The sequence below is a fragment of the Anomaloglossus baeobatrachus genome, chromosome 5, assembly GCF_048569485.1.
Source record: "Anomaloglossus baeobatrachus isolate aAnoBae1 chromosome 5, aAnoBae1.hap1, whole genome shotgun sequence".
Lineage (NCBI taxonomy): Eukaryota > Metazoa > Chordata > Amphibia > Anura > Aromobatidae > Anomaloglossus > Anomaloglossus baeobatrachus.
Window position 1 is genome coordinate 535,771,132 of NC_134357.1, and position 12,387 is coordinate 535,783,518.

Below are 12,387 nucleotides of genomic sequence, written 5' to 3' on the forward strand. Positions count from 1 at the left end.
CGCCATCCCCCCACACATAGTATAATGGTCCTTCACTACCGCCATCACCCCTCACATAGTATAATGTTCCCTCAGTACCACCATCCCCCCTCCACACAGTGTAATGTTCCCTCAGTACCGCCATCCGCCCCACAGTGTAATGTTCCCACAGTACCGCCATCCCCCCCACAGTCTGGTCCTCACTTAGCCTCATTCTTGCTGCAGATCCCGGTGACCCCAGGACACAGCACCGACCTCCCGGACCAGTTTCCTCAGTCTGGTAGATCAAGTGGTCGGCAGGGGCTATAGATGTATGAGGGGCCATTATCTGCGGTCTCATCTGTACACGGTAATGGACACATTCTGGGGACATATTGTTCCACAAGTAGAACTTTATCTTTTTCAGTCAGTGTCACTGTATTTTAGCTTTGTATTGTTTAATTTGCTTATATTTTAATGTCACTTTCTAGGACACCATTATTAGGCCTCCGGCTGTCATTGCGATATTTTGGGGTGTGTCTTTGGGGAACACAGGCCTCCCTTCCCTGCATTCTCCATTTGCATAAGAAGAAATGAAAAATAATCTGTTGAGGTGAGACACCAAGGGTCTCTTAACGTTTGACTGCCCTTTTCTGATTATGTGGAATGTCATGTGTGCACGCGGGAAGAAATAACAGACTGCGGTTGGTTAATAGCTTCCTATCATGACGAACACCAGAAAGACTCCGCTCAGTTTATTGTTCACAAAACTTTTATAGTTCTAGATAAGAAAAGGTTGTAGGCAAAAATATAGTCCAATCAAATATCGCAGGTCGGGCTTGGGTCGTGTAGCAACTTGAATCGTCTCTACTGGATTGGTTGGTCCAAACTTTGGGTGTTCTCAATCTCCTTATCATCTTAAGCATTGTCCATGATGCAGGTGCCACCTTTGAGCTACATGTGCTAACATATTGTATTAAGGAAAATCACTGTGTACATATATATATATATATATATATATATATATATATATATATATATATATATATATATGTATGTATATATGTATATGTGTGTGTGTGTGTTTGTGTGTTAGTAGTAAAACAAAAGCATTCATAAATATGTATGATAGGCTACATCAACTAGACTACGTATCTGGGTCTGTGAAATGGCTGAATTAAGTATTTCAGGTTACTTAATTCTTACCCCCTAACGAATCCAAGTTGAGTCCTCAGTAGTTGATTCCTGTTAATGAGTGAAGTGATGGTAACAAGTAGCCGCTTTCCAGACTCCTCCGGTCTTTTCATCACTTTATGTTATATTTGTTTCCATCTTTTCAATCAATCTTTAAAATTCATCAACTACTGAGATCTTTCAGGTTTGATTACTTTTCTATCTACTGGATAATGAGGTGCAAAGATATATTTTTCTTGTAAGATAAGATGGAGGCGGCTGTATATTTCTGTATCTTTCTCCCTCAGATAGATAATGGCTGCTCTCTCTCCGTTACCTCAGATATATGGAAGATGCCTTCTCTCTTTCCTCATCAAGAATGGAGAATGTTCTCTTTCTGTCTTGTTAAAAAAAAAAATCACTTTAAAAACATTTTTAAACTTTATTTTTGTTGCTGAGTGAACTGGTTATTCACTTAGCTCACTGCAGCTTATTGCGGTAGTTGAATGAGAAGCAGAGTCCCCTTTATTATCACATCTGACTGATAAATGCAGCGAGTAGTCTGTATTTATGATATTCCAGTATATAAGATCCGAGAATATAACATCTTCATGTTCTATCTCCTCATATGTCTCCCTTTATTATTTCCACTAATTATCTCATTATAATACAATATCGGAACCTTTTTAGTGGAGATCTTCTATAGAAGACAATTTTCTTGATTGACCTTTCAAGGATGGATGTGGACAAGGACAAGATGGCGGCAAGGATATTACACATCGCATTAGAGATCCTCTTCCGGCTTACTGGAGAGGTAAGAGATTCTCATGACATCACATTACATCATTCTTATCTATGGGAATAACAGATGGACAGAACTGGAGAGGTGAGGACTCTGGAAATGTTTGTAGTGAGATTTATTAATGTGTCTCTCCATAACCAGGATTACACAGTAGTGGAGAAGACCTCTAGTGAGCGCTGTCAGGCCCCTGTGTCTGAGGGATGGGGAAGACCCCTGAGCCCAATCACAGGGCCTCTACCTCACCCCCCGATACATGAGGACATCAATGACCAGAAGATCCTAGAACTCACCTACAAGATGATTGAGCTGCTGACTGGAGAGGTGACACTGCTGGGAATGCTGGGACATTATACAGTAACGCTATGAAGGGATCGGGGGATGACGGTATCATTGTATGTGTCAGGTTCCTCTAAGGTGTCAGGATGTCACTGTCTATTTCTTGATGGAGGAGTGGGAGTACTTAGAAGAACACAAAGATTTGTACACAGACATCATGATGGAGGTCCCCCAGCCCTTCACAACACCAGGTAATAGACAGGACTAAATACACCTGACCTATAAATATCTGTATGTAAAGAATTCAGTCCCTGTATGTGTATCCTCCAGTTCTATCCAGTAAGAGGCAAACACCAGAGAGATGTCCCCATCCTCTTCTTCCACAGGACTATAAACAAGAAGATCCCAATGTTCCTCAGGATCATCAGGTAGATGGAGAGAAGGTGTCATGAAATATCCCTATGATGTGTAGACGGCTGTGAAGGTCTTATGCTCAGTCTTGTTTTATCCACCAGTATTATATGTTTTCTACTTGTGTAATGAGAGCGGTGCGGATGGCAGGAATAGAGCCATGACTTCTCCATGTGTTTGTAAAGGGTGCTTTACACGCTGTGACACTGATATATCGTTAGGGTCACGTCGTTAACGCATACCCGGCGCCGGTAGCGACATCGCAGCGCGTGACACCAAGGAGCGACGATCAACGATCGCAAAATCGTCCAAAAACGGTGATCGTTGACATGTTGCTCCTTTCCTTAATATCGTTGCTGCTGCAGGTACGTTGTTCTTCATCGTTCCTGCGGCAGCACACATCGCTATGTGTGACACCGCAGGAACGACGAACATCTCCTTACCTGCGTCCACCGGCCATGCGGAAGGAAGGAGGTGGGCGAGATGTTACGTCCCGCTCATCTCCGCCCCTCCGCTTCTATTGGATGGCCGCTCAGTAACGTTGCGGTGACGCCGAATGCACCTCCCCCTTGAAGGAGGGATTGTTCGGCAGCAACAGCTACGTCGCTGCACAGGTATGTGCGTGTGATGCTGCCTTAGCGATAATGTTCGCTACGGCAGCAATCACCAAATGTCGCACATACGACGGGGGCGGGTGCTATCGCGCTCGACATCGCTAGCAATCGCTAGCGATGACGCAGCGTGTAAAGTACCGTTTAGTGTGTAGATTCATATGACAAATGGTTGCCTTTTTTAAAATCATCAACTGTTGCTGCTACTAAATGGAGCCTATCACCAGTTTTTTTAGTATCACAACAAATGACCTTTTACTGCTTTTCTTAGGAATTTCACAAATGATTACATTGTCCGATGTCTTCCCCTGTACACCCCAAAAATTCTATTTGATTTCGTACTGCACAGTATTTAAATGAGACTGGTCCGGACCGATGGGACCTCGTGGCGTATGTTCCTCCTCTCTGCTCATAAAAGACCTATGCTTTGCCTGCAGTAGGACAGAGCAAAATGCGCCTGTGTGGCCAGTGATTCTGCTGCTCAGGCGCGAGACTTCATTCAGGTATGTGGATGATGAAAGTCGCGTCATCCAAATCAATGGAGGAACAATTTGAGGCTCCATCCTATGTGTGTGAGGCATGAAAAAGGAGAATGAATCCAACAACCGCAAAAATAAGTACCGTATTTTTCGGATTATAAGACGCACTTTTCCTCCCATAAATTTGGGAGGAAAATGAGGGATGTGTCTTAAAATCCGAATATACCGTGGCTTACCGGGAGGTGAATTGGCAGGGGCTGTCTGTGTGGCTCTTGTGTGCGGCCGGCAGGGTACCTGTCGGTGTGTGCGGCCGGCAGGGTGCCTTTTGGTGCCGGCAGCTGGGTGCCTTTCGATGCTGGTGGCCGGCTGCCTCTATGTGCGGGTGGGGGGCGGCCTGCTGGCTGCCACTCTGTGCATCCGGGTGGCTATGTGGACTGCGGTGGCTGTGCGGCGGGTTTCCTAGTCTGTCCGCGGTCCCGGCTTCAAATGATGGCGTCGGGAGTCAGCGCGTGAGAAGACGGAGCTTTTTCTATGAGGGCTCCATCTGCGCACGCGCCGCTTTGGGCGCCATTTCTTTGAAGACCGGACCACGGACAGACTGGGACACTCGCCGCACCGGCCTGCTCCACCACACAACCACTGCAGCTTCCACTGCCACCACTGACTTACCGCTGTCACTGCTGTCAGCACAGCCTGTGCCTCCTGTGACCCCGCTCCATCACCGCTGCCGCTGTCCTTTGGTAAGAAAACACGGGAATATAAGGCGGACCACATTTTTTTTTTATCTCTAAATTTGGGGTGCGTCTTATAATCCGGTGCGTCTTATAAAACAAAAAATACTGTCGATTAAAACATCACATTCATTGTAGTACATAAAAATAGAAAAGGAAAGATAAAAAATATACAGAAAATGAGGCTTCTTGTTTTGTTTTATTTTTTTGTTGGTAGCTTTATTTTCCTTCTGGTAGTGGAGGGGGTGGGGCGGTGGTGTTAAGATATTACTTTTGTGATATACTGTACGTCTTCTCTCTCTCTTTTTACTAAGCAGCAAATCCATCACTTTGGAGCGCCTCCCGTGTCTCCCCTTTATTTTTTGCATATGTCATTATTCACATGGCTCAGGTAATATTTCAGGGAACACTACCCTGGAGGTCCTTCCCTTGTGGTTGCTGTCTAAATCTTTAAGGTTTATTCTTCTTTTGCCATCCTCCATATCTTACCCACTAATTGTTTGCTCAGTGAGCAGTATGCTCCACTCAGTATTGTCAATCGCCTTCAATGTTGCAGTTTACTCCTCCAGATTTCTAACATGAGATTCCAGATGGCCAACATGCTCACATCTTCCCAGCGATAGTCAGTTGTTTGTACCTATATAAAAAACCTCCATTTCTACCCTCCATTATTCAAACAAACAGTAAAAAATAATAAAAGGTTGAGAAAATGAAATACTTACAGCCCTAAAATCTTGTTTTGTTTTTTTGGGGTTTTTTTTTAAACCCCTGGTTTAATTTTCTATTATTTTTTTTTTTAAACTCCACTTGTTTCCAAGCCACTTATTAAGCAATCTTCAGAATTGAGCAAATTCACCCTAACTGGAGCTCAAAAGTTTTATTACTGAACTGTCATTTTTACCAGAGGAAGCAAAATAATGGGAGGATAACACAGACAAGGGTCATTGACACCCTGGATCGTAACAATCATGGTGGCAGGAGGTGTGACCACAACCAGGTCCATGCAGGAGGGAAGCCTGCTTACACACAATTTTCAGATGTATTGCAGCACAGAGACCACCGGCTCCCTGTACTGCAATACACGCTGCCGGCATCACAATAACATGTCCCATTCCTGACAGAATGATTTACTATTTTTTTTCCATGTTGGTTTATAGAATGCACTGATTGATTTCTATTGATGCATTTTTTCAAAATGGAAAAAAGATAGCAATTACGTCATTATTTTTGCAATTTACATTGCAAATTGTACCTTTATTGTGATAGCCAATAAGCATAGGGGATTTTTATTTGTTACAAAATGTCTTTCACAAAAAACACAGAAGAACTGGACCAAACAATCTAATGTATTATTATTTTTTCTGCCTAAAGTGGCAATAATCAACACCCTGCTACCTCTATTCAGGTCCCTACAGTATCGGATCCTCTCAGTGGAGATCTTCAACATAAGAGAATTTTCCTGATTGACCCGTCAAGTATGGATAAGGACAGGGACAAGATGGTGGAGAGGATATTACACCTCACCCTAGAGATCCTCTTCCGGCTTACTGGAGAGGTTAGAGATTCTGATGACTTCACATTTACATCATTCTTATCTATGGGAATAACAGATGGACAGAACTGGAGAGGTGAGGACTCTGGAAATGTCTGTAGTGAGCTATAATAATGTGTCTCTCCATAACCAGGATTACACAGTAGTGAAGAAGACCTCTAGTGATCGCTGCCAAGCTCCGGTGTCTGAGGGATGGGGAAGACCCCTGAGCCCAATCACGGGGCCTCCACCTCACCCCCTGATACATGAGGACATCAATGACCAGAAGATCCTAGAACTCGGTTACAAGATGATAAATCTGCTGACTGGAGAGGTGACACTGCTGAGAATGCTGGGACATTATACAGTAATGCTGTGAAGGGATCGGGGGATGACGGTATCATTGTATGTGTCAGGTTCCAATTAGGTGTCAAGATGTCACAGTCTATTTCTCCATGGAGGAGTGGGAGTATTTAGAAGGACACAAAGATCTCTACAAGAACGTCATGATGGAGGTTGCCGAGCCTCTCACATCACCAGGTAATAGACAGGACTATATTACACACGGCCTATAATTATCTGTATGTAAGGAATGAATTCAGTCCCTGTATGTGTTTCCTCTAGTTCTAACCAGTAAGAGGACAACACCAGAGAAATGTTCCCGTCGTCTTCTACCACAGGACTGTAAACAAGAAAATCCTAATATTCCTCAGAATCATAAGGTAGATGGAAAGAAGATGTCATGAAATCTCTCTATGATGTGTAGATGGCTGTGAAGGTCTTGTGCTCAGTCTTGTTTTGTCCACCAGTATTATATGTTTTCTACTTGTGTAATGAGAACGGTGGAGATGGCAGGATTAGAGCTGATCATAGATGTGACTTCTCCATCTGTCTGTGACTGTTACAATATTTTTTTCAGGGTGAAGATCTGACCCATATTAATACTACAGGGACATATGTGAGGAGTGATGAGTGGTGTAAAGAAGAGATTCCTACAGATAACCACCCAGGTGAGTAATGACCACTAAGTCCAGAGAAGTCACAGATTTTTCTCAGTCTCTTTATTCCACCAATCAACGTATCGGTCAGTGTGTCTGCTCTATGGAGGGTCAGTGCAGCAAAGGCCAGGGGAACTAGAGCGATGGGAGTATGGTATACTGTATATAGGGGCTTATGTGGGGGTTATAGTGTATGTAGGAGGATATGTGGGGTTCATACAGTATAGGAGGATATGTGGGGTTCATACAGTATATAGGAGGATATGTGGGGTTCATACAGTATATAGGAGGATATGTGGGGTTCATACAGTATATAGGAGGATATGTGGGGTTCATACAGTATATAGGAGGATATGTGGGGTTCATACATTATATAGGAGGATATGTGGGATTCATACTGTATGTAGGAGGATATGTGGGGTTCATACAGTATATAGGAGGATATGTGGGGTTCATACAGTATATAGGAGGATATGTGGGGTTCATACAGTATATAGGAGGATATGTGGGGTTCATACATTATATAGGAGGATATGTGGGGTTCACACAGTACCATGTTTCCCTGAAAATAAGACTCTGTCTTATATTATTTATTTAACCAGAGTGGAGTTTTCAGCATTGAGGCTGCTGAGGTAATGTGAAAGCTGAGCTCTGCTTGGTTGCTATGGACAACTAGACCCTTATAATGCGTAACCAACATTTTAGAATTCTGTTGTATTCACTATATAATGCTGAACATGTCCTGAGCGTGGCGTCTCTGTGGAGGCTGCACGCTGCAGTGTGTTAAAAAAGCCGTCAGTGGTGTCTGAGTAGGACGTCCGTGCAGCAAGAGGTGGAGGAGCTGCTGAAGCAGGTACAGCAGTGCGGGGGCCGCCCGAGGTCTGTGGCATCACTGCACCAACCACAAGGGTGCGCTACTGCTGCTCTCTGTTACCTGCCAATACACACATGCAGCCAATTTTCCCTAACATCACCTGCACCAACTACCGCACGCTGTTACTCTGTTATCTGTCAATACACACACACGGCCAATACACTGACGTCACCTGTGCCAATGGTGATCGGTGAGTATATTTATTCACTGCCCCTCACGCTGATGATGATACGCAGGGGGCAGTGAATATAGCCTCACATGATCACTCTAGGTTGTAGTCTATGATGTCTATGACTAAGGGCCACAATGGCCAGAAACGCGTAAGCTGTTTTCTTTTTAAGAAAAAAAAAATTTTGGATGTCCTTCTGATGATTGTTATTTTAATAATTTTTCAATAAAATGAATTTTTAATTCACATTTATCTCGGACGTGTTGCTGGATTGGGAAAGGAATTTCCACTACTTGCTCCTCACATGATCACTCGAGGTTGTAGTTGCCAGGGATGATTACGCGGGCCGGCTGTTAATTATGTGCGTATCACCCACTCATCATCCCGCCCATCTCTGAGCGCTGGCTTCAGCGCTGAGAGATGGACGGGAGGATGCAGTGCGTATGAAATGAGCGGGCCCACGTGGTCACGGTAGGCACTGCTACAGCCTGCTTGTGCCACCGATGACCTGCTCCACCACCACCGCACCCCCCTTCCCCGCAGCCATCGGACTATAAGACGCACCCCCCACTTTCCCCAAAAATTTTGGGGAGAAAAAAATGCGTCTTATAGTCCGAAAAATACGATATTCACCAAATGTGGGGATTAAATTACCTTTTAAAGTAACTTGGAGGGGCCTATAACATTGAAAATTGCACTCATCATAGTATCAAAAACCACTTATATTCAATACATTTCTTAACCCGTAAATTGTGTAACAATAATTGCCAAGCAAACTTATCAGACCTTAACGATTAAACGTGAAATATATTGTGTCTCGGGTACCGCTATGCAGCATCGCCACTCTCACCACGGTGTAAAAAGGTCTATGAATAGAAGTTGAAGATGATGTGGAAAACTGTTCCAATTTGAGCAGAGACACTGACAGGCAAGATGTCTGCATATGTTGCAATGTGTTAGGGGTCCAGGTTCTTGAGAAAGGGGGATAATTTTTTTTCCATTATTTTGCAACTACTCCTGAATTCAACAATTTCTTAATGTTCGATCACATGGCAGGGCTCCAAAGGGTTGGAACGCTATTTGGCTATTGGACCAGAACACAGATTATGTAGGAACAGCTTGTGGACATCATTTGCAGAACCCTGCAAATGCACACAGCAAAGTTTTTAAGTTCATTCTTCCCAGTACATCAATGCTAAACATGTGGAAGATAATAGTGGAGCATATTAGAAGTTTTTATTTTATAATTGATTTCTACTTAACATTTTTTGGTGGCCTATTATTCCAATATTTGGGAGACAGAATTAACAAAAAGGGTCAGACATCATGCTGTAGTGGTTCCTACTCTGATATCCACTGTTAACTTGTGCACTGTTTTTGTCTTAATTGAATTTCGCTAATTGAATCCTAATTTCAATGGATATTTCAGAATTTTTTTCAGAATGTAATTTTTAACGTTATTTTATTAAAAAATAATAATCTTTATTCTTGTCAGATGCCTGTACGGTGAGATCACAGGGAAAACTGAGATCTGCAATTTGTAAATCAGATGAACATGCAAGCATACAAGATATAACTGAAGTACCTGTCAATATTCCAGATATAAAGTCATCCATATACAGCAAAAATCTATCATCTGATTGTATTAAACAGGTCGTATCTTCTGATTCATCACAGACTATTGAGAAAAATAAAAGTCACAAAAGTGTCGTTAAAAATCGAACTGCTCTTACAGCAAAAAAGACATTTTCAAGTGCAGAACATGGAAAAAGTTTTTCAATCAAAACGTGTTCTGGAACACATGAAAAAAATCATGCAGAGAAGAGATTTTCTTCTTCAGAGTGTGACAAAAATATTAACCAGAAAGCAAGGATTTTTACACATGAGAGAGTTATGGCAGGAAAGAAGCCATATTCATGTTCAGAATGTGGGAAATGTTTTGGAAAAAAACAAATATGTGTCAGACATCAGAAAACTCACACAGGTGAGAAGCCATATTCATGCTCAGAATGTGGGAAATGTTTTGGAAATAAAGAACATTTTGTCAGACATCAGAAAACTCACACAGGGGAGAAGCCATATTCATGCTCAGAATGTGGGAAACATTTTGGTAGAAAATCGCATCTTGTTCTTCACCAGAGCATTCACACAGGAGAGAAGCCGTATTTGTGTACAGAATGTGGGAAAGGTTTTGCATGTAAGTCATATCTTGTTCAGCACCAGACTAAACATACAGGGGAGAAGCCTTTTTCATGTTCAGAATGTGGGAAATGTTTTGCACTAAAATCAGTTCTTGTTCATCACCAGATAGTACATACAGTGGAGAAGCCTTTTTCATGTTCAGAATGTGGGAAATGTTTTGGAAAAAAACAAATATGTGTCAGACATCAGAAAACTCACACAGGTGAGAAGCCATATTCATGCTCAGAATGTGGGAAATGTTTTGGAAATAAAGAACATTGTGTCAGACATCAGAAAACTCACACAGGGGAGAAGCCATATTCATGCTCAGAATGTGGGAAACATTTTGGTAGAAAATCGCATCTTGTTAATCACCAGAGCATTCACACAGGAGAGAAGCCATATTTGTGTTCAGAATGTGGGAAACGTTTTGCATGTAAGTCACAGCTTGTTCTGCACCAGAAAGTACATACAGGGGAGAAGCCTTTTTCATGTTCAGAATGTGGGAAATGTTTTGCACTAAAATCCGTTCTTGATCAACACCAGAAAATACATACAGGGGAGAGAGCTTTTTCCTGCTCAGAATGTCATAAATGTTTTGCACGTAAAGCAGAACTTGTTCGACATTTGACAACACACACAGGGGAGAAGTCATATTTGTGTTCAGAATGTGGGAAATGTTTTGCATGTAAGTCACAGCTTGTTCAGCACCAGAAAATACATACAAGGGGCAAACCTTTTTCATGTTCAGAATGTGGGAAATATTTTGCAGAAAAATCATATCTTGTTCAGCACCAGAATATACATACAGGGGAGAAGACTTTTTCATGTTCAGAATGTGGGAAATGTTTTGCACTAAAATCAGTTCTTAATCAACACCAGAAAATACATACAGGGGAGAGGCCTTTTTCCTGCTCAGAATGTGAGAAATGTTTTGCACGTAAAGCAGAACTTGTTCGACATTTGACAACTCACACAGGAGAGAAGCCTTTTTCATGTTCAGAATGTGAGAAATGTTTTGCACTAAAATCAGTTCTTAATCAACACCAGAAAGTTCATACAGGGGAGAGGCCTTTTTCCTGCTCACAATGTGAGAAATGTTTTGCACGTGAAGCACATCTTGTTGAACATCGGAAAACTCATACAGGGGAGAAGCCTTTTTCATGTTCACATTGTGGAAAATGTTTTTCACATAAATCAACTCTAAATCAACACCAGAAACTTCACTAGAGTTTTTAGATGCATATTCATGTTCAGAATGTGGGAAATTTTTTACCCACAAATGGTATCTTCTCAAACATCACAAACCTCACATGGGCAGAAGCCATATAAAAAATAAGTGTTTTACTTGAAATTCATATTTTGTTGGGACACCAAGAAAATATCATATGAAGAAAAATGATATATTGTGGCAAACTGTATAAAAGCATATGAGACAGTGAAAGTAAAGACATAAGACAAAGGGAAAACAATTTTGAACTTATATTAGAATTAACAGATATTAGTAACTGCATATATTTCTATCTAAAAAGAAAATAAAAAGTAATATTCTATGAGCATTGAATATTTCACATTGTATATTAATATATTCAATATATCGAAAAAGGTATTGCTAACACCGCTTCTGAAACACCACCAATACACAACATTTCCTCCTCCCTCTTCTTCCTAACACCCAATCTCAGCGATCTGCCATTTATTAGTGTTTTAATACACAATCTCTCTGTGAATAAAGTTCTTTTACTTATCTAACTTACAGTAATAAATATGTTCAGATTGCAAATTACTATTAATGTATATGATCCATTTCTTTTTTGTAATTCCTTTGGTGTAGATTGAGTACAAACACACATACTTGTCCAGAATCCTCTGAGATTGTAATACTGCAGCTGTAACAGTAAAATATGAGAGTAAATGGATACAATCATGGCTCGCTGCTCCAACTGCAGAACTGAAGATAAACAGCTCTCAAGGAACATAAAAAAGCAAGAACTATAAATTCCAAAATATAAGACGGGAAGATACTAGTATCCTGCCTTGAAGGTGAGAAATGTTCTTCTTGTAAATCATTTTGTTTACCAGCAGCCAAATCACAAGGAGAAACCACATATTTTCAAGAACTGTATAGGAAAAAACCATAACAGAGGAAGTAACAGTAATGACAAATAAAGCTAGAAATTTAGATCTTAATGA

The 12,387-nt window shown here is 41.5% G+C and overlaps 1 protein-coding gene across 1 annotated transcript in view; it reads left to right on the forward strand.

The window, feature by feature from the left end:
• Positions 1-11,918, forward strand: part of LOC142312926 (uncharacterized) — a 130,151-nt gene extending 118,233 nt beyond the window's left edge. The window contains 10 exon segments of the mRNA XM_075351914.1: positions 1,838-1,945; positions 2,075-2,254; positions 2,337-2,460; positions 2,540-2,637; positions 5,847-5,996; positions 6,127-6,306; positions 6,389-6,512; positions 6,597-6,694; positions 6,892-6,982; positions 9,509-11,918. Coding sequence (XP_075208029.1) covers positions 1,838-1,945; positions 2,075-2,254; positions 2,337-2,460; positions 2,540-2,637; positions 5,847-5,996; positions 6,127-6,306; positions 6,389-6,512; positions 6,597-6,694; positions 6,892-6,982; positions 9,509-11,424 — 3,069 coding nt within the window. The 3' untranslated portion in view covers positions 11,425-11,918.
• The last annotated feature ends 469 nt before the right edge of the window (positions 11,919-12,387 follow it).